The following is a 23,552-nucleotide window of genomic DNA, read 5'->3' on the forward strand; positions in this document are numbered from 1 at the left end:
TGCAGGGGCAATCAACACAGTGAGAGAGTCCAGGTGAGTCCAATGAGTGCAGCTGAGCGTACTGATGGTAACAGGTGTGTATGATGACGGGTAGCCTGGCGCCCTCGAGTACCAGGGAGGGGGAGCAGGAGTGACTTATACAGTATGCGGTGTGCTTGTGTAATACATATGTAAAAATGTGTATTATAAATCTTATAGGTGTAAAGCGGTATGTGTTTAATCCTGCAGGATGTGTGTGTGTATTGTTCTGTGAAGTGTGGGTCTTGCAGATGGCTGTCCCCTGGGAGGACTAGACAAAGGCAGACAGGCGAGAGAATCTGCCACACTCCACTGTACACACACACACACACACACACACAGACAGAAAGAGAGATCGAGAGAGAGAGGATGAGAGGAAGGGAGTAAAAATCCCCACTGGTATTGCCCAGAGGCAGCAATTATTACTAACCTACACTAGCTTCAGCAGAAGACTTCTGCCTTCAATCTTTAACCTGTACCCTTTATGCAGAGTGCACACTGTTTGTATTTCCTTGTCTGAATATAATAGTCAAAGTGCTACCTTTTCAAACAACAATAATCATGTCTCTGAGTTTATGCTAAAAAGAGTGACTACCACATTTACATTTGATATTTGAGTCATTCAGCAGACACTTCTGTACACCCAGAGCTGCTTACAGAATGTGTACGGTCGCACACGTGAGTGTGTATGTGTGCGCATACGAGCGTGTGATTTTTTTTTAAATAGAAAAGTGTCCTTCAGTCAAGCATATACACTTTCACACATATTAAGCTCAATTAAGGTAACCAACACAGCATTTTAATCAAAGGCATTTATTTTGGCTCCACTTTAAACCTGATTTATCCTGGCTGTTTATAGCAGATTAGGGCTGTAATTCACAATATCTCTACCATGGCTCACACTCATTAACTATGCCAGTGGTCCACGGGGGGGGGGGGGGGGGGGGGGGGGGGGGGGGGGGGGGGGGGGGGGGAGAGAGAGAGAGAGAGAGAGAGAAAGAGAGAGTGTGTGTGCGCTAGGACTGGGAGGTATACCGTATTTTACTATATACCGGTATTGATGTCAGGACCGGTTTGGATTTTTACTTTACCTTCTATAACAGTGTTTGGTTTGTTAAATGTGATAGCTGTGTGTAACGTCCATTTCTATAGTTTACTCTGCTACTTGAGTCATCTCTCACTCAAGGCATATGCATATATGATGAACAGAGAGTAGCAGTAGCATAAAAGAGGGGTTGGCGGGTGGTGGGTGGGACACAATGCAGATAGCCCGGTTAGCCACTGTGCAGGAGCACTGGTTGGTCGGCCCCATTGAGGTAGTATGTACATGAATGTATAGTTAAAGTGACTATGCATATATGATCAACAGAGAGTAGCAGCAGTGTAAAAAGAGGGGTTGGGGGTGGTGGGGTGGGGGCCTCCTGCATGTCTCCCCAGCCTGGTGAGTCCTGTGGCAGCTCCACGCACCAGGCTGCCTATACGTCTTCTCACTCCAGTGATGATCCATGGCATGAAGCCTCCAGTGATGATCCATGGCACGAAGCCTCCAGTGATGATCCATGGCCCGGAGCCTGCAGTGAGGATCCTTGGCACGAAGCCTCCAGCATTGATCCGCGGTCCGGAGCCTCCAGCGACAGTCCCTGGTCTGGAGTCTGCAGCGACGATCTCCAGTCTGGAGCCTCCAACGACGGTCTCCAGCCTGGAGCCTCCAGCGAGGGTCCCCAGTCCGGGGCCTGCAGCGAGGGTCCCCAGTCCGGGGCTTGCAACGAGGGTCCCCAGTCCGGGGCCTGCAGCGAGGGTCCCCAGTCCGGGGCCTGCAGCGAGGGTTCCCAGTCCGGGGCCTGCAGCGAGGGTTCCCAGTCCGGGGCCTGCAGCGAGGGTCCCCAGTCCGGGGCCTGCAGCGAGGGTCCCCAGTCCGGGGCCTGCAGCGAAGGGTCCCCAGTCCGGGGCCTGCAGCGAGGGTCCCAAGTCAGGGGCCTGCAGCGAGGGTACCCAGTCCAGAGGCGCCACCAAAGTGGCGAGGTGGAACGGGGTCTGCGTCCCGCACCGGAGCTGCCACCAAAGTAGATGCCCACCCGGACCCTCCCCTATAGAGTCAGATTTTGCGGCCGGAGTCCGCACCTTTGGGGGGCATTCTAGTTTCTTTATTGCTATGTTTTGGCCGGGTATGGTTCTCAATCAGGGACAGCTGTCGATCGTTGTCTCTGATTGGGAATCATACTTATGCAGCCTTTTTCCCACCTTTGTTTTGTGGGTAGTTGTTTTCTGTATAGTTTAAGCTCCTTACAGAACTGTTTCGCTTTTACCTCTTGTTTATTTTGTTTGAGTGTTTTGTGATCAAATAAAATCATGAACACTTACCACGCTGTGCTTTGGTCAGTTCCTCGTTACGACGAGAGCCGTGACACTGATGGAAATGCAGGAAATGATTTTATGTTGAAGTTGAATTGAACAGTATAAAACAATCAGAATGGAGAAAGACCCATTGATATAATTTAAATCAAATCAAATCAAATTTTATTTGTCACATACACATGGTTAGCAGATGTTAATGCGAGTGTAGCGAAATGCTTGTGCTTCTAGTTCCGACAATGCAGTAATAACAAGTAATCTAACTAACAATTCCAAAACTACTGTCTTGTTCACAGTGTAAGGGGATAAAGAATATGTACATAAGGATATATGAATGAGTGATGGTACAGAGCAGCATAGGCAAGATACAGTAGATGGTATCGGGTACAGTATGTACAAATGAGATGAGTATGTAAACAAAGTGGCATAGTATAGTATAAAGTGGCTAGTGATACATGTATTACATAAGGATACCGTCGATGATATAGAGTACAGTATATACGTATGCATATGAGATGAATAATGTAGGGTAAGTAACATTTATATAAGGTAGCATTGTTTAAAGTGGCTAGTGATATATTTACATCATTTCCCATCAATTCCCATTATTAAAGTGGCTGGAGTTGAGTCAGTGTCAGTGTGTTGGCAGCAGCCACTCAGTGTTAGTGGTGGCTGTTTAACAGTCTGATGGCCTTGAGATAGAAGCTGTTTTTCAGTCTCTCGGTCCCAGCTTTGATGCACCTGTACTGACCTCGCCTTCTGGATGATAGCGGGGTGAACAGGCAGTGGCTCGGGTGGTTGATGTCCTTGATGATCTTTATGGCCTTCCTGTGACATCGGGTGGTGTAGGTGTCCTGGAGGGCAGGTAGTTTGCCCCCGGTGATGCGTTGTGCAGACCTCACTACCCTCTGGAGAGCCTTACGGTTGAGGGCGGTGCAGTTGCCATACCAGGCGGTGATACAGCCCGCCAGGATGCTCTCGATTGTGCATCTGTAGAAGTTTGTGAGTGCTTTTGGTGACAAGCCGAATTTCTTCAGCCTCCTGAGGTTGAAGAGGCGCTGCTGCGCCTTCTTCACGATGCTGTCTGTGTGAGTGGACCAATTCAGTTTGTCTGTGATGTGTATGCCGAGGAACTTAAAACTTGCTACCCTCTCCACTACTGTTCCATCGATGTGGATAGGGGGGTGTTCCCTCTGCTGTTTCCTGAAGTCCACAATCATCTCCTTAGTTTTGTTGACGTTGAGTGTGAGGTTATTTTCCTGACACCACACTCCGAGGGCCCTCACCTCCTCCCTGTAGGCCGTCTCATCGTTGTTGGTAATCAAGCCTACCACTGTTGTGTCGTCCGCAAACTTGATGATTGAGTTGGAGGCGTGCGTGGCCACGCAGTCGTGGGTGAACAGGGAGTACAGGAGAGGGCTCAGAACGCACCCTTGTGGGGCCCCAGTGTTGAGGATCAGCGGGGAGGAGATGTTGTTGCCTACCCTCACCACCTGGGGGCGGCCCGTCAGGAAGTCCAGTACCCAGTTGCACAGGGCGGGGTCGAGACCCAGGGTCTCGAGCTTGATGACGAGCTTGGAGGGTACTATGGTGTTGAATGCCGAGCTGTAGTCGATGAACAGCATTCTCACATAGGTATTCCTCATGTCCAGATAGGTTAGGGCAGTGTGCAGTGTGGTTGAGATTGCATCGTCTGTGGACCTATTTGGGCGGTAAGCAAATTGGAGTGGGTCTAGGGTGTCAGGTAGGGTGGAGGTGATATGGTCCTTGACTAGTCTCTCAAAGCACTTCATGATGACGGATGTGAGTGCTACGGGGCGGTAGTCATTTAGCTCAGTTACCTTAGCTTTCTTGGGAACAGGAACAATGGTGGCCCTCTTGAAGCATGTGGGAACAGCAGACTGGTATAGGGATTGATTGAATATGTCCGTAAACACACCGGCCAGCTGGTCTGCGCATGCTCTGAGGGCGCGGCTGGGGATGCCGTCTGGGCCTGCAGCCTTGCGAGGGTTAACACGTTTAAATGTCTTACTCACCTCGGCTGCAGTGAAGGAGAGACCGCATGTTTTCGTTGCAGGCCGTGTCGGTGGCACTGTATTGTCCTCAAAGCGGGCAAAAAAGTTATTTAGTCTGCCTGGGAGCAAGACATCCTGGTCCGTGACTGGGCTGGATTTCTTCCTGTAGTCCGTGATTGACTGTAGACCCTGCCACATGCCTCTTGTGTCTGAGCCGTTGAATTGAGATTCTACTTTGTCTCTGTACTGGCGCTTAGCTTGTTTGATAGCCTTGCGGAGGGAATAATTTAGAATATATGTGATGCCACCCTAGGGTCACACTACTCATAAAGCAAATGTAGAACTTGAATGAATCAAAAACATAAAATACTGCCAAATACAGTCAAAAATTAACATATGATGTGATATTTTGGCCATATCGCCCAGCCCTAGTGTGCGCCACTACAGTGGCTGTTGCACATTTTCAGAGCTGGATTGTCTATATCCAAATGCCAGGAACCCTTGGTTCCCATTACATGATAGTTATCAGTAGACACACCCCATTCCACTCAGTCATAAACAACATTAATCATACTTTTAAGAAGCTTCTGTGGCCACTAACACACATAGACCTGAGAGGGTCAATGTCACTCTACCAGCTAATGTATACAGTAGGAAAAGGAAAAGCCTATTAAGATCACTCTGCTAGTGCTGCCGCTTTCGTCTCATTCTCTTTCGTCCTTCCCTTGTTCTCTTTCGTCCCTCCATCCCTCTCACGGTCTCTTTCTTCTCTCCATTCATATGGAGAATGTGACATTTCCTCCACATTGAGCTATCAGCCGTTACAGATAAGACCCATCTCTCTTCAATTCACTGTCTGGTTGTTTATCAGAGTGTAGATTAGTCCCACTGGCCCCTCTTACAGCCTAGTGAATAGAAATAACAGAACTTTCGGAAGCAGCAAACATTCACTTCTCTCTGTTGCCACAGTTTGAAGAGTAGAGTTCAGTTTTGTTATGTATATCAACAGAGCTCGTTTGCCTACCACTGCATTGCTGATCCAGTAATTACCTCTATAGTCTATGTCTCAGTGGCTCACTGCCCACAGTGCTGACACCACACATAGCGAGGTGAAGGCTTTGTTGTGTGCGTGTGTGTACGTGTGTTTGGTCTTTGTTAAGAGATAACACCACACACACAAAGAACACAAACCAGAGACAACATACAGTTACAGCTTCGACAATAAACTATTCAGTTCAGTGGACATAGTGAGTATGCAGTATTTGAAGGGAAAGAGACAGTGCTTGCCATGGAACAATGCATATGGCTTGTTTCTGCATTACTCTACAACAAATAGAGCTTGCCAGCTTGTAGCCCTAAAACCCAGAGTTACCTCTGGTTTGTTCAGCCATCCCTATGGGGAAAATGATTGTGGAAAGTTTTGGGATAAACGCTGAAAATCAGGTCTGAGGTTAACACAGGCTTAGGAGTGTAACGCTCGTCTTCCTCCTCTTCTGAGGAGGAGTAGTAGGAAGGATCGGAGGACCAATGCGCAGCGTGGTACATGTTCATGGAGAGGAGACGTACTGGAGGTCTGGAGAGCAGGGCTGGCACCATCCGTCCTGGCTGGATGCTCACCCTAGCCCGGCAGATGTGGGGAGCTGGGATGTAGCGCACCGGGCTAAGAACACGTACTGGAGACACCGTGCGCTCCACCGCATAACACGGTGCTTGACCAGTACGATGCCCGCCATGGTAAGCACGTCTTGGAGAGCTGTAGCGCCGAGCTGGCACAGGACGTGCAGGGCTAGGGAGGCGCACAGAAGGCCTGGTGCGTGGGGCTGGCACAGTCCTCACCAGACGGCTAGCACGCACCTCAGAACGAGTATGGAGAGCTGACTCAAATGACATCAAATCCCAGACACGCTCTGTCGGGCGGATGCTGTGCCTCATAACCAACACAACAACTCCCTCATTACTCTCTCCTCCAATCTTCCCATTAACTCCTTCACTGTCTCTGCTTCGCTTCCGTCGCTCACCTCCAATTCCGCCCTGACCGGCTCTGGTTCCATCCTTGGCTCCTTACGATAAGCACGGGGAGTTGGCTCAGGTCTGACTCCTGACTCTGCCACACTCCTTGTGTGCCACCCCCCAATACATTTTTGGGGCTGCCTCTCGGGCTTCCTTGCCAGCCGTGCCAACTCGCAGCCTTAAGCTGCCTCCAGTTCCTCCTGTGGACGGCGATAATCCCCAGCCTGTGCCCAGGGTCCCTTGCCTTCCCGTATCTCCTCCCATGTCCATTTCTCCAGATAGCTCTGCTGCTCCTCACCATGCTGCTTGGTCCTTTGGTGGTGGGTGATTCTGTAACGCTCGTCTTCCTCCTCTTCTGAGGAGGAGTAGTAGGGAGGATCGGAGGACCAATGTGCAGCGTGGTACGTGTTCATGATGAATTTATTAAACACAGAACACTAAAACAAAAATAACAAGAGAACGAAATGAAACCGAAACAGTTCTGTCTGGTACAGATACGAAACAGAAAATAACTACCCACAAAACCCATGTAGGCAAGAGCTACCTAAGTATGGTTCTCAACCAGAGACAACAACTGACAGCTGTTCCTGATTGAGACCCATACCCGGCCAAAAACAAAGAAATACAAAAACATAGAAAAAAGAACATAGAACGCCCTCCCTAGTCACACCCTGGCCTAACCAAAATAGAGTATAAAAAGCCTCTCTATGGCCAGGGCGTGACAAGGAGATCTAATACGTTTTGTTCTATTAGATAAAATCAGTTAATTAACATGAGCCTTTTTGTGCTTTTTTTAATTACATAAATGCTTCAAAATGCACAAATAAAATACATTAGCTGATGAAGATTATCTCGTAGAACAAAACATATAACATCTCCTAAGCCTGTGTTTACCATAGACCTTATTTTGGCGTTTACTCAAAAATGGCATTCATTTCTCCATAGACTTTGTCCAACGAACCATGGCGGAGTTTGTGCCTACAAAAAAGACGCCGTTACTATTTCTCTCTATAGCCTAGAGTGCACACGGAACGCAGACGTAGCTAATGTTTGATTGCAAGAGATACTGTCTGAAAGCATTGTATTCATACCCCTTAACTTATTCCACATTTTGTTACAACCTGAATTCAAAACCCATAATGACAAAGTGAAAACAAAATGTACTTAAATATTCCCACCCGAGTTAATACATACAGAATCACCTTTGGCAGTGATCAATTACAGCTGTGAGTCTTTCTGGGTAAATCTCTAAGAGCTTTTCAGACCTGGATTGAATTTGACATTTTTTTCAAGCTCTTTCAAGTTGGTTGTTGATCATTGCTAGACAGCCATTTTCAAGTCTTGCCATAGATTTTCAAAACAGTTATTATACCACTCAGGAACATTCAATGCCATGTTGGTAAGCATTTCCTGCTAAATTTGGCCTCATGTTTTAGGTTATTGCCCTGCTGAAAGGGGAATTTATCTCCCAGTGTCTGCAGGCAAAATCCTCTAGGATTTTGCCTGTGCTTAACTCTACGACAAGCATACCCATAACATGATGCAGCCCCACCATGCTTGAACATATGAAGAGTGGTACTCAGTCATGTGTTGGATTTGCCCCAAACTTGATGCTTTGTATTCAGGACAGATCATTTCTTAGCATAATTTTTTTGCAGTTTTAATTTAGTGCCTTTTGCAAAAAGGATGCATCTTTCTTTTTAATTCTGTGATTTATGCTTCTTGGGATTGAAATGAATTCAATGACTTTTGACTTTCACACATGGGGGCCACACACGATACACTGATTGCCATACAACCCGTGTGTGTGACCCCTGTAGAGTTAAGCCTTAATCAGAGAGTAAGCTACATATGATAAAGTAAGAGCTACTCGATACCAATCTCCACCAATGAGAAACCAGAGATAGGTCTAGGTCTCTGATCTGTGCTCTTCTGGCATTAATCACAACCCATAGCCATTGAGCCAAAAGCTGGGTCACCCTCAAAACATAGTTACAAACGAAGAAATGTATGTATATAACATATCTGAGCATCTTCATGCAGAGTGGGTACAGACGTAGCTGACTGACTATGCTGTGATCTTGTAAACCCCAACGTTTTATCAGTGCTGATATATAATGGCCAATGTGTGATAGCGAACAGTGTTTGTCAAGCTCTTTAACAGAGATTGAGAGAGAGAGAGAGAGAGAGAGAGAGAGAGAGAGAGAGAGAGAGAGAGAGAGAGAGAGAGAGAGAGAGAGAGAGAGAGAGAGAGAGAGAGAGAGAGAGAGAGAGAGAGAGAGAAGGGGGATCTATATCTGTACCCAGCAGTGTCTGGTGTGGAAACTGTCAGCAGTGTTTTAACAGCCTGTGCTTTAGGCTATTTCCGTCTCACTCTGTCTGTGCCTGCTGAGAAAACCACTTCTTTCTCTGAAAGGGATATACATCGAGTATACAAAACATTAATAACACTTTCTATTCCATGAATTAGACTGACCAGGTGAATCCAGGTGAAATCTATGATCCGTTATTGATGTCACTTGTTAAATCCACTTCAAATCAGTGTAGATGAAGGGGAGGAGACGAGTTAAAGAAGGAATTAAAGCCTTGAGACATGGATTGTGTATGTGCGCCATTCAGAGGGTGAATGGGCAAGACAAAAGATCTAAGTGCCTTTGAACGGGGTATGGTAGGTGCCAGACGCACTGGTTTGTGTCAAGAACTGCAACGCTGCTGGGTTTTTCACGCACAACAGTTTCCCATGTGTATCAAGAACGTTCCACCACCCAAAGGACATCCAGACAACATGACAACTGTGGGAAGCATTGGAGTCAACATGGGCCAGCATCCCTGTGGAACGCTTTATACACCTTGTAGAGGTGGGTGGAACTCAATATTAGGAAGGTGTTCCTAATGTTTTGCATTCTCAGCGTATATGATAAGACTGTTTGGGGTTTCCAACATAACTACACCAGCTTCAACTCAGGAAGCTCGTACAACGACTACACACTACTCATAGTTATTGCAATTTATCTCCAAAGATAAAATGTCTGACGTTGACTCATGGTTATGGAACAATATAGTCAAGGTTGAAAAGTTTATCATCTAACCACTGCCAGGACATCAATAACAACGAAACCTCCACCATATCATCAGCTCACATGAGACGTAAAGGATGCAGTGGTTTTTAGCAGCTACATGTCAACCCTAATAAAACCACTGTGTCTTCACGTTCTCACCCAGAGGGTGCCAGCTAGCTGCCTGGTTTCTCACCGCTTCCATCCTGACCAGATAACACCAGCTGTGTGGTTCACCATTAACGAGCCTGATCAAACTAACACTTATATGTATTTCTGTAATAACAGGAATATTGTCACAGAAGGTTTTTTATGAAATACAAAACCAACTAACTGTAATGCAATAGCATGCTTTTTTTGGCTTAGGTATATTTGCTTTAGGTCTCCAGGAGTGGAGTTTTAAATCCCTGAAAAATAAAATAATCTGTCCGGCACATCACAGACCCAGAACAGGGCCGCCAGACAGACAGAAGACAAAATATCGAGAAGAAAAGAAGCACAACCTATCACTTATTCATTGTTCAGACAGAGACTCAAAAGTCTGGGCCAAGATGGGAAAACAGAGAGAACTCCCTCCTTAGCTGTCGTAGTCTGGGTCATGATGGCTGAGGAGAGGACTGGGGTGAGCTTAGCACTGTCGGTAAAATCAGAGCAAGTTCCCAACTCAGAGTAAACACACACGCACTATCAAATAGACACTCCGGCCTACCTTCACGTCTCGATGGATGACGTTGTTGTCATGGCAATACCGTAGTGCCTCTAGGATCTGTCTCATGTAGTGACTGGAGAGGGATAGAGAGCGATAAAACACCATGACTGTTGATTCGATACAACATTGTTGTAATCAGTGGTGTAAAGTACTTAAAGTAAGTAAAAATACTTCAAAGTACTACTTAAGTAGTTTTTTGGGGGTATCTGTACTTTACTATTCATATTTTGGACAAGTTTTACTTTTACTCCACTACCTTCCTAAAGAAAATAATGTACTTTCTACTACTTACATTTTCCCTGACACCCCAAAAGTACTCGTTACATTTTGAATGCTTAGCAGGACAGGAAACTGGTCCAATTCACGCACTTATCAAGAGAACATCCCTGGTCGTCCCTACTGCCGCTGATCTGGCGGACTCACTAAACATAAATGCTTAGTTTGTAAATTATGTCTGAGTGTTGGAGAGTGCCCCTGGCTATCTGTAAATTTAAAAAAACTATACAATTGTACCGTTAATATAAGGAATATTAAATTATTTATACTTTTGATACTTATTAGTATATTTAAAAACATTTTTTTTAAAACTTTTACTCAAGTAGAATTTTACTGGGTGACTTTCACTTTTGTCATTTTCTATTAATTTATCTTTAATTTTAATCAAGTATGAAAATGGGGTACTTTTTCCACCACTGGTTATAATGTCAACACTGTAATAGCAACAAGTGGATACTGTTGTTTTTAGTATCGTGTGTTTTTCTATTCTTCTCTGAATTTCTTTTTCACTAGTGTTGTGTTTTGAAATGCTGAATGCCACATGGAAGTATGGCCTTGAGAGGCGGAACTCTTCAGGCAGAGAATCATGGGAAGTGGTCTTACCTGGCCACTGCTTCACTGTACACAAAGCCAGCATCTGCCCTCTTCACGATCTCAAAACACAGGTCTGCTCCATCCATACTGTAGGAGAGCGAGAGAGGCCGAGGGAGAGGGAGATACAGGAGGAAGGAGAGGGAGGGAGAGCGAGAGAGGCCGAGGGAGAGGGAGATACAGGGGGAAGGAGAGGGAGGGAGAGCGAGAGAGGCCGAGGGAGATGGAGATGCAGGAGGAAGGAGAGGGAGGGAGAGCGAGAGAGGCCGAGGGAGAGGGAGATACAGGGGGAAGGAGAGGGAGGGAGAGCGAGAGAGGCCGAGGGAGAGGGAGATACAGGGGGAAGGAGAGGTAGGGAGAGCGAGAGAGGCCGAGGGAGAGGGAGATACAGGAGGAAGGAGAGGGAGGGAGAGTGAGAGAGGCCGAGGGAGAGGGAGATACAGGGGGAAGGAGAGGGAGGGAGAGCGAGAGAGGTTGAGGGAGATACAGGGGAAAGGAGAGGGGGGGAGAGCGAGAGAGGTTGAGGGAGAGGGAGATACAGGGGGAAGGAGAGGGAAGGAGAGCGAGAGAGGCCGAGGGAGAGGGAGATACAGGGGGAAGGAGAGGGAGGGAGAGCGAGAGAGGTTGAGGGAGATACATGGGGAAGGAGAGGGGGTGGGGGCGAGAGAGGCCGAGGGAGATACAGGGGGAAGGAGAGGGGGGGAGAGTGAGAGAGGTTGAGGGAGAGGGAGATGGAGAGGGAGGGAGAGCGAGAGAGGTTGAGGGAGAGGGAGATACAGGGGGAAGGAGAGGGAGGGAGAGCGAGAGAGGCCAAGGGAGAGGGAGATACAGGGGGAAGGAGAGGGGGGGAGCGAGAGAGGTTGAGGGAGATACAGGGGGAAGGAGATGGGGGGAGAGCGAGAGAGGCCGAGGGAGAGGGAGATACAGGGGGAAGGAGAGGGGGGGAGCGAGAGAGGCCGAGGGAGAGGGAGATACAGGGGGAAGGAGAGGGGGGGAGAGCGAGAGAGGTTGAGGGAGAGGGAGATACAGGGGGAAGGAGAGGGAGGGAGAGCGAGAGAGGCCGAGGGAGAGGGAGATACAGGGGGAAGGAGAGGGAGGGAGAGCGAGAGAGGCCGAGGGAGAGGAAGATACAGGGGCAAGGAGAGGGAGGGAGAGCGAGAGAGGCCGAGGGAGAGGGAGATACAGGGGGAAGGAGAGGGAGGGAGAGTGGCCGAGGGAGAGGGAGATACAGGGGGAAGGAGAGGGAGGGAGAGTGAGAGAGGCCGAGGGAGATGGAGATATAGGGGGAAGGAGAGGGAGGGAGAGCGAGAGAGGCCGAGGGAGAGGGAGATACAGGGGGAAGGAGAGGGAGGGAGAGCGAGAGAGGCCGAGGGAGATGGAGATACAGGAGGAAGGAGAGGGAGGGAGAGTGAGAGAGGTCGAGGGAGAGGGAGATACAGGGGGAAGGAGAGGGAGGGAGAGCGAGAGAGGCCGAGGGAGAGGGAGATACAGGAGGAAGGAGAGGGGGGAGAGCGAGAGAGGCCGAGGGAGAGGGAGATACAGGGGGAAGGAGAGCGAGGGAGAGCGAGAGAGGCCGAGGGAGAGGGAGATACAGGGGGAAGGAGAGGGAGGGAGAGTGAGAGAGGGGAAGAAGAGAGGTCAGTTTAGCATAAAGGTCAATGTAAATGTCCAGACTTCAGGAGGTGAAAAGGCTTATTACAGTTTGATGTGTGTGTTACTGTCTCTACTTTACTATCCAATACTCAATAGACACAACTGCTATGGGCTGGTTTGAAAGCTGTGTGTCTGTAGCATGAGTTTGTGGGTCTGCATATTTGTGTGTGATAAAGCTATGGAAGTTACCCAAAATGAAACTTGTTCATTTTTAATCGAATCCTTTGACGCACATGAGAGAGATGTGAAACAGGACATTTCATATTTCACGTAAAGGAATTTGCCATGGTGTGTGTTCGTGCACTCGTGTGTGTGTGTCTGTGGAGTCTTCAGGGACCTAAGGGGAGGCTCCTCTGGTGTGGAATCTTTGTCTTATCTCTGCTTCTTCATATTCCACATTGGCTGTGCTTTTTTTCTTCGTTCTCTCTTTCTTATTTTTCTGCATACACTGTCTCTTCTACATCCCGGCCTCTCTCACTAGGGCTGGGTGGTATCCAGATGTTCATGCAGTCATAAAGGTTCTGTACCATACCGGGGTATACGGTATTAGCGGAAGTGCCCACAAGGGGTTCTATTTAAAACAAACAGCACAAGACAATTTAGGCAACAGGGATCTTGATCCAGGAGGGGATTGAATATCTCTGCTGTAACCAAGAAGCTTAATCTTGACATCTAGCCGCTTAGCTAGCAAGTTAGCAAACCAAATGCAAAGCTGGAGCCCTAAGCTGGATATAATTTATTTTACACATCTTAGATTTCTTATAGTTATACTTAACTTCTAAGAAATGGTATAAACCTCCCAACCCACAATATATATATTTTTTTAACGGTATTGAAACCCAGTAATATGGCATTAACACTCACTCCCTTTCCCTCTCTCGCCATCTCTCCCTCTCTTACTTTCTCTATCACTTCCTCTACCACCTGTCCGCTCGGGCTCCGTCATCCTTCCAGCCCTCTACCATCTCTTTCTCCCTCTTCTTACTCCGTCCTTCTCTCGGCTTTCTCCACTCCTATTATCACCTTTCACTTCCAACACATTCTAGAACAACTTCCTACACTGATACACACACCCCTTTGCCCTGTACCCATATTTTGGCCTGATAACTAGCATAGCTATGCTGGCGTTAGCGAGCAGTAGGAATCCCATTACCAGCTGTCACATCAATAATACCATTCTAGCGTGACTGCGCTGCCACAAAATAAAATACTTTGATATCACAAAAAAATGCTTGCAGAATATATAAGTGAATGAGTGTGTGTGTGTGTGTGATCATGTGTAATAGATAAGTTACAGAGTGTGTGACAGACTTACAACTCGAAGACCATGTAGAGCATGCCATCTGAGCTGTATGTCTCCACCAGCTCTACGATGTGAGGGTGCTTCAGCATGTGGCAGATACTGGCCTCTCTCTTCAGATCTGTGGAGGTAAGTGAAGGAGAGAGAGAAAGGAGAGAGGTCAGGGGTTAGAATTCACGGTCTCTGGCTTTCGAGAGAAAAGCATCAGAAGAACTCATGTACGGTAAATGAGAGGAAAAAACTATGCTCTACGTTAGGCTAGATCAGTAGACACGCCTCCTCATCGCTAGAACCATTCAATCTGACAAATAAATGTGGTGAAGATCATCTGAGAGCTTGAGTTTTGACACAACTGTGGGAAGCATTGGAGTCAACATGGGCCAGCATCCCTGTGGAACGCATTAGACACCTTGTAGAGTCCATGCCCTGATGAATTGAGGCTGTTCTGAGGGCAAACTGGGGAGGGGTGTGCAACTCAATATTAGGAAGGTGTCCTTAATATTTTGGGGAGAAAATTTGATTGATTGAACAAATCAATATTCGGAGTCTTCAACGGGGATGCAAATGGGGTATAGCACTGTCATCCTAAACAAGATGAATTGAAGGTATAAACTCAGACAGGTATTATAAACCTGGTGGTTCGAGCCCTGAATGCTGATTGGCTGAAATCCGTGGCATGTCAGACAGTATACCACGGGTATGAAAAATATTTATATATTACACTGGTAACCTGTTTATAATAGCAATAAGGCAACTCGGGAGGTTGTGGTATATTGCCAATATTCCACGGCTAAAGGTTGTATCCAGGCACCCATCATTGTGTCGTGCATAAGAACAGCCCTTAGCTGTGGTATATTGGCCATATTTCACACCCTCTTGTGCCTTGCTGAAATAAGCCTGAGTGAGTGAGTGTGTGTGCCTGCTGTTAAGACTAGCCAACACTAGGGGAGCTATCAGGAGCTTACATGAAGCTTCATCCAAACAGGCAATGTGTGTTACTGTTACTCTCGCCACTCCTCCCTCTGTCCAATGTGAGGTCCTACCGTGCCATCTTCCTACCTCCTCCCCTCCCCTCCCCTCCCTCCCCTCCCTCTCTCCCTCCCTCCCTCCCTCCCTCCCTCCCTCCCTCCCTCCCTCCCTCCCTCCCTCCCTCTCTTTCTCCCCCCTCCCTCCCTCCCTCCCTCCCTCCCTCTCTTTCTCCCTCTCTTCCTCCCTCCCTCCCTCCCTTTCTCCCCCCTCCCTCCCTCCCTCCCTTTCTCCCCCCTCCCTCCCTCCCTCCCTCCCTCCCTCCCTGTGTTTATATGTGTGACCCGGTTGGCAAACAGAAATACCTCCAGACTTTTATATTTACATTTGAGTCATTTAGCAGACGCTCTTATCCAGAGCGACTTACAGTAGTGAATGCATACATTTTCATACTTTTTTTCAGTACTGGTCCCCACTGTACTGCATTACACATTGTACAAAATATTAAGAACACCTTCCTAATATTGAGTTGCACACCCCCCCCCCCCCCCCTTTTGCCCTCAGAACAGCCTCAATTCATCAGGGCATGGACTCTACAAGGTGTTGAAAGCATTCCACAGGGATGCTGGCCCATGTTGACTCCAATGCTTCCCACAGTTGTGTCAAGTTGTCTGGCTGTCCATTGGGTGGTGGACCATTCTTGATACACATGGGAAACTGTTGAGTGTGAAAAACCCAGCAGCGTTGCAGTTCTTGACACTCAAATGGGTGCCATACCCCGTTCAAAGGCACCTAAATATTTTCTCTTATATTCACTCTCTGAATGACATACATAATCCAAATCTTAATTGTCTCAAGGCTTAAAAATCCTTCTTTAACCTGTCTCCTCCCCTTCAACTACACTGACTAAAGTGGATTTAACAAGTGACATCAGTAAGGGATCACACTGTAGCTTTCACCTGGATTCCCCTGGTCAGCCTATGTCACGGAAAGAGCAGGTGTCCGTAATGTTTTGTACACTCAGTGTATACTACAGAGTGAGAGAACCAATAGATCAACACAAACATGCTGCATGTTGTTTTGACTACAGCACCATCTCCATCAAGCACTGGAATGCTAGACTGTAGAACTTCTTGGTTCTACAGACACAATGGACCAGCGTTGCTCTGATCCATTTTCTTCTCTCCTCTTTCCTCCCTTTCCCTCTCCTGTTTTTGCCTCGCCCTGGGCTCCACGCTAACCTTTTTCTACAAGGAGCACGTGTGCGCCTACATTGGAAAATGTAGATGCAACACAAAGATATTTAGGAGCACAATGAAACATATTTGAGGTAATAAAGCTAAAATCCTTAAAATGTTTCTAGGTACTCACTCTGGTGTTCCTAAATAAAAATGACAGGTCACACAGCATAATATTTAGGCGCATATGTGGGTGAAAATGGTCGCACTGAAGAGCCCCGTCTCAGCTCCTCTCCTCATCCATCCATCCCCTACAGCAGGCACTTACCTTAACACCCACCCACCTCCAGGCAACAGCTATTCTGGGAGGGAATATTGGAGCTAGACGAGTGAGATATCATATGTAATCTTCTGCACACACACACACACACACACACACACACACACACACGAGTACCTAACTTTTCAGCTTTATGCACACACTCCAAGAAAACACATTACTCCTCACTCTTAACAGCATTCACTTTTAATATCCTTCTCTGCACTATCACACACATAAAACCAAACTATGCAGACACACAAATACCGCAACACACAAATTCTCATTCATACAGTACAGCCTGCAATACATTTTGATGCAGCCGGAGGACATTTAACATTCATCAGCAGTGCCAATGTCAGAGCTCCAGGAGAAAGAAAGAAAGAAAGAAGGCAAGAAAGAAAGAAAGGAAGGAAAGAAAGAAAGAAAGAAAAGGACGCAATGTGAAAGGAGATATCGGAGAGTGTGGGTGGCATTCCGTACACTGGAGAAATAATAACGGAGATCCTTCGCTACTTGTCAACTATTCGCCCCATATCAAAATTGTCTGTCTGTCCTTAGTTAGTAGGCAGCTGAAGGCCTACCTCCAAGAAAACAACCTCTTAAATGGAATGCAATCAGGTTTTAGGTCTGGCCACAGCACTGTTTCAGCAACATTGAAGGTTTTAAATTACATCCACTGTGCTCTTGATTTAGAAGTTACATTGTGTTGTCTGTCTTTATTGATTTGTCGAAGGCTTTTGACACCGTGGACCATGCTGTGTTAGTGCAAAGGTTAAAATGTTGTGGAATTACTGGTCATGCTCTAGATTGGTTTATAAACTACCTATCAATAGACTACTAATAAACTACCTATGAGTCCATAGAGGTGTGCTCAGGTGTTCCGCAAGGTTCTATTTTGGGCCCACTGTTGTTCCATTTTGTATATCAACAACATTGGGGATCTTATTGAAACAGCGGATGTTCCTTTTTATGCAGATGACACTGTTCTTTATTCAAGTTTATCTTTAGCTTTTGAAAATGCCCAAAGAGCATGTAACATCATACAACAGAATCTGTATGATTTAAAGCTGATTCTAAATTCGGGTAAAACAAAATGCATGGTATTTTCAAATGCCAGGCATGTTACAAATCATGTCCTTGCTACATTGGCTGGACATACTATAGAGCAAGTTAAAGTGTACAAATATTTGGGTGTGTGGGTTGATGATAAGCTGAGCTTTACTGTGCATGTAGAGAACTTGATTAGGAAGCTCAAGCTGAAAACAGGATTTTATTACCGGCATAAGGTTTGTTTTTCTTTTGAGGCCAGGAAGGAGCTGGTACGATGTACATTACTGTCGGTTTTAGATTTTAGTGATGCTATATATATGCAGGCCTCAGCCACCACCCTGAGAGCACTTGATTCAGTATATCATGCAGCCCTCAGGATCATTACAAATCAGAAACGTCTAACACATCATTGTGATCTCTACCTGGCTGTTGGCTGGTCATCATTGACCTTGCGTAGGCTTAAACACTGGTATACACTGATTTATAAGACCATATTGGGTAAAATGCCATTTTATCTCTGTTCTTTTTTAGTCAGGTCAGTAAATAAATATCAATTACGGTCCCATTCTGATTAGCTTCTAACAGTACCAAAAATTAGAACAGGTCATGGTAGAAATAGTTTTAGTTACTTAGCACCGTGGTCCTGGAATTCCCTCCTGAACATTTTTAAATGTGATGATCTAGTTTCGGTGGTGGAGTTTAAACACTTGATCGATGTATATATCATAGAAGAATGTCATTGTTTTTAGGACAGCTGTTTTTAGTCAAGACGTTTGTGTTTTTAATGTACAAATGTTTCTGTTGTACTGTATGTGTGTTTATAGTTTTGTTTAAATGTAAGTTGTTTTGTCTGAAACGTTGTTCCCCCTGCTGCTATTGGACCAGGTCTCTCTTGGAAAAGAGATGTTATCTCAATGAGAAAAAACCTGTATAAATAAAGTTAAAATGAAAAAAATAAGCCAATATTACAGCCAATCACAACACTGGCGGGTTATTCATACTGTGAAACACTTTCCTTCCACTATTACTGCAGATATACTGTATTATGTTCTGAAATTACAATGCAAAAATATGTGTAGCACCTTTATGGGCAGGCAGGAGGCAAAGGATAAGGTATATAAAATAGTGATTTTGTTCATATAAATTATGGCAGTGCAATGGCACTAAAGGTTCATGTTGGCAAGTAGTCAAAAATGACAATGAACAAAAATGAATTTCTTCCCAGAAATCAAAAGCAAAACAATCCAAAACTGGTAAAAGACTACAGGTACTGAGAAAACCAAATAAGACCAACGCAGACACTCTCCACTTCCAAGCTTACAGAACTCTGGCAAAGCCAGGTAGAAATACCTTGGGCCATGTTCTAGGCTAAACCATAGCCACAATAAGTAGGGGTGCACACTGCACATAAACTGGTTAAACATGTATTTACACAACACAGAGGCTATAGAAACGTCTAATAACAGACCCCCATAACATCACATTATCCATAGGCCTTCAAATCAAACCGGTCCACATCTTCAATAGCAGTGATCTCCGTGATCTCAATGAACAGATAAACAAAATGACAGAACTGGCAGGAAAAAGGGGTGCACACCTCTTGAGCAAACCCATATCTACACGGAAATGTCAGTGGGCGTGAGAAGCGGCCACAAACAAGAACAAACAGACAGTAAGCACTCAAAAAAAATCCCCAAACTGAAGGAAAATAACTTCACTTGACTAGCAAATGTAGGCTAATGACAAGAAGGGAATTTAATAGCAACAGGACTCGTGATTACATCATGCTATATAATCAGAGAAAGAACTTGGAATAACAACACTAAATGGCTACACTGTGAGAATCAGAGAGACACGTGGCTCTTGTAGGTCTACTGGTGGGTTTAGTAAAACGCTTATTAGCGCTAGCCTAGTGGGGAGTGTTTGTCCTAAGATAATTCACTGTTTGTCCGAAGATAATTATTAAGATAATAGCAAAACCGCAACAGTGCTTAAAGGAAAATACAGCTCAAAAAATATCCTTTGGTATTTGTTTCACTAGTCCACTGTTGATACAGTCGCAAAATGTTTTGCATGTCAGCAATCAAGATTTCCAGATATAGAACCTACAAAATAGAGAAACAGTATGATGCGTGGACCAATGAAACAAATACCAAAAGATACAATGTTTCAGCTCCCAGTAGAAGCTCTCAGGCCTCGGTCTGTGTGTGTGTGTGTGTCCGTGTGTGTGTCCGTGTGTGTGTGTTGGAAGTGACTGAATGGAAATGATTCTCAGATCACTGGATCAGTATTACAGCTGACCTCAGAATAGAGGCAATAAATGAGGAGGGAGGGAGCGTGAGAGAGAAAGAGAGAGATTGCATAAGTGTGGTTGAATGTAAGAGATTAAATGAATGAAAATTGGGAGGTAGAGAGGGAGGGAGGGAGATGGATATAGATCACACACAACAAGGCCATGTACTTTCTTCAAAGCCAGATCAAAACCCATAGGAGGAAAGCACAAACCTCCATATGGCTTTGACACGCATGCACACTGCAGGGGGCATGTCAAACAGTGCCATGTTCAATGACTCACCACAGATAAAGCAGTTAGGAGGGGAGGGGAGGAGGAGGGGCAGAGAGGGGGAGAGAGAGATCTCAATAGAGGTCCCAGTTTCTCCAGCTGGGAGTTAAAGCCTGTTCTGGAGGAGGCCCTGATCTGTGTGTGTGTGTGTGTGTGTGTGTGTGTGTGTGTGTGTGTGCACGGGCGCTGTGTGATGTTTCTGCTGCAGGTAGTCAATACCTGCTCCAAAGGGGCAGCAGAGAGAGGCTTTGGTACATGTAGTAGAGCTCTAGGTGCCAGGTGCCCCATTACTATAGCTACCACCTGGAGAGGAGGAGGAGGGATGGTGAGATGGAGGGAAGGAGGGTGAGCGGGAGGGAGGAATGGTGAGAGGGAGGGAGGGATAGGGAGAGGGATGGGGAGGGAGGGATGGGGAGAGGGATGGGGAGGGAGGGATGGGGAGAGGGATGGGGAGGGAGGGAGGGATGGGGAGAAGGATGGGGAGGTAGGGAGACTGAAAGTGATGAATCTCTGGTTCTCAGGGCTGCTTTTCTCTCTTATCTATTCTGCAGTCTGACCTATTCATCACACACCACTGGGACAGGGGGCCTCAGCAAGTGTGTGTTTGTAGATGGAGAGAATGTGCAAGCATGTGTGTGTGTGAAAGCTTTAGTGTGTGTGTGACCCCTGCTGGCCAATCGATCGCCGGCCCACGCCATTTCTGGGTCCTTCAGGCTCGTCCCTAGTTGTTGTACAGCAGTGTGTGTGACTACTCCCCTGTATTAAAGCTGCTTGTTCAAGAGTAACTGTTCTATTTTCTATCACCCAACAAATGTGAAATATAAAAGACAAATCAACAAAGGAAACAGTGTTACTGCCATCTAGAGTGTGTGTGTGTGTGTGTGTGTGTGTGTGTGTGTGTGTGTGTGTGTGTGTGTGTGTGTGTGTGTGTGTGTGTACGGTCGATAGATTTCTCAGAGCTCCAGCCAAGGCTTGTGATTGGATACAAACAGGTGGTAGGGTGATGGAGAGGAATGGGAGGCCTAGTGAACGTTTCATTTGTGTTTTTCTCGGTCGTTTCCATCCCTCTGTTTCCATCACTCGCTTTATGAGAAGGGAGGGATGACAGAAATCCCTGGCTCTGGTAGAAAAATATATATTTCTCCTCCGCGGAGCGGGGTACATGATCCCTCGTTCAGAAGGGGTTTGTAGGGGATTGTCTGTGGAGTGTGGTAGGAAGAGAAGCTAAGCTCAAATACTCATGCAGACTTAGAAAAGGACTTAACCTGACAGTGAGTTTTCATTGCAAGCACGCACGCACACACACACACACTCACTACTACAGAAATAATAAATAATACTAGTAATAATAATTGGAATTGTTATGCCAAACCGACTAGCACGGAGGGGAGCAGTGTTGTCTGGAGAAACCACAGATGTGTCCTGCATCAGGAGAACAGGCCGGATCAGCTACCTAACAACACAGTGACATATCATACTTCACTGTCGTGAAATCTACCATTCAACACCCATCTGTGACTATACCAAGCCACACACGTGCACACATATCTCTTCGTCAAATCTCCTGCTAGTCCATATACACTCCAGTGGGAAGAAATGAGAATGGGGATGGAAACGTGAGAGTGGAGTGACAAACTGGACAACTGTATGACACTCAAGACAACAGACAAAAGACAAGAGGACCGTCCCAGTTTTTCTCCGGAGATATTGGACAGTGCAATTGTTTTACTGTTGTCAGTATTCACGTATGAAAGCTTGAGTCTGACACACGCAGACCACACACACTTAGAGATGGCAGTTCTGATCAACTTGATTCATTACTGAAGGGACTTGAGGGCCCAGCAATATAAATCAAAAACCTTGTTTCACTTTTCTCATTGTAATTGTTCAGCAAAAAAATATATATTTCCAGCAATGTAAAAACATAGCCGCTAGTACCAGGATAGCCTACATGAATGTGGAATGTGCTTTGAGATCAGAATCACGCATTAAAAGTCAATATTTTTCAAGAAGGTTCCTAATGACAGAGCAGAGGATGTGCTCAGCGGACAGGAAAGAACAGTCTCATTAGACAGCCTTCATAGAGCACAGAAAGACCGATCTCACAGAACCTCCCTCTTTGTTTCCTTTTCTCTCTCGCCCTCCAAATTCAAACCATTATTTCGGCGTTAGAGCTGTAATGGTCACTAAGTATAACGTGCCAGTGGTTGAGGTAATGGTAAGGCAGAGCACAGTGGTAATGTAATATAATGTATGAGTCTCCATTGCAGATGAGATGCCATCAGTTACCTATGTGTGTGTTAGGTAATTATGCAAAGAATAGGCACATACTCTGCTGCCAATTTACCCTCAATTGGCTGTGTGTGTGTGTGTGTGTGTGTGTGTGTGTGTGTGTGTGTGTGCGTGTGTGTGTGTGTGTGTGTGTGTGTGTGTGTGTGTGCGCGCGCGTGTGTGCGTGTGTGTGTTTGCCTGAGACAAGAAAAGGAAGATATATCATAATGGGTGGTTGAAGTAACTACAGTCCATATGTGGTCCTCTAAAATAAAGTGGCAGACTTCACCGAGATTGAACCCTGCAATCTTCCCCTCTTAAAAACAAATAGAACCTCCCGGGTGGCGCAGTGGTCTAGGGCACTGCATGTGCCACCAGAAACTCTGGGTTTGCGCCCAGGCACTGTCGCAGCTGGCTGCAACCAGGAGATCCGTGGGGCGACGCACAATTGGCCTAGCGTCGTCCGGGTTAGGGAGGGTTTGGCCGGTAGTGCAGTGTTTCTGACACATTGGTCGGGTTGGATGCGTGCTGTCTTAAGAAGCAGTGCGGCTTGGTTGGGTTGTGTACTGGAGGATGCATGACTTTCAACCTTCGTCTCTCCCGAGCCCGTACGGGAGTTGTAGCGACGAGACAAGATAGTAACTACTAATAACTGGATACCATGAAAAGGGGGTAAAAAAATAGAACACCTCTATTTCTCTCTCTTTCAGTGGATGAATGCAGTTTTATGAGCTGCTGACCAATTCTGATGTTGTGTTTTTCTTTCCACTGGTCTGAACTTTTTTTGTACATAGTGGGGCAAAAAAGTATTTAGTCAGCCACCATTTGTGAAAGTTCTCCCACTTAAAAAGATAAGAGAGGCCTGTAATTTTCATCATAGGTACACTTCAACTATGACAGACAAAATGAGAAAAACAAATCCAGAAAATCACATTGTAGGATTTTTTTAATTAATGTATTTGCAAATTATGGTGGAAAATAAGTATTTGGTCAATAACAAAAGTTAATTTCAATACTTTGTTATATACCCTTTGTTGGCAATGACAGAGGTCAAACGTTTTCTGTAAGTCTTCACAAGGTTTTCACACACTGTTGCTGGTATTTTGGCCCAGATCTCCTCTAGAGCAGTGATGTTTTAGGGCTGTTGCTCGGCAACACGGACTTTCAACTCACTCCAAAGATTTTCTATGGGGTTGAGATCTGGAGACTGGCTGGGCCACTC

At 46.1% G+C, this 23,552-nt stretch overlaps 1 protein-coding gene across 17 annotated transcripts in view; it reads right to left on the bottom strand.

Annotated features, from left to right (window-relative positions):
* LOC110501351 (peripheral plasma membrane protein CASK) overlaps positions 1-23,552 on the bottom strand; it is a 206,929-nt gene that overhangs the window by 87,141 nt on the left and 96,236 nt on the right. For all 17 annotated transcript variants that reach the window (XM_036958671.1, XM_036958677.1, XM_036958670.1 and 14 more), the window contains exons 3-5: positions 13,996-14,101; positions 11,040-11,117; positions 10,161-10,233 (exon numbers count right to left, since the gene is read on the bottom strand). In XM_036958671.1, the coding sequence (XP_036814566.1) occupies positions 10,161-10,233; positions 11,040-11,117; positions 13,996-14,101 (257 nt within the window). The remainder of the gene's footprint in view (positions 1-10,160; positions 10,234-11,039; positions 11,118-13,995; positions 14,102-23,552) is intronic.

This window comes from Oncorhynchus mykiss, chromosome 22 (genome assembly GCF_013265735.2).
Source record: "Oncorhynchus mykiss isolate Arlee chromosome 22, USDA_OmykA_1.1, whole genome shotgun sequence".
NCBI classification, from domain to species: Eukaryota; Metazoa; Chordata; class Actinopteri; order Salmoniformes; family Salmonidae; genus Oncorhynchus; species Oncorhynchus mykiss.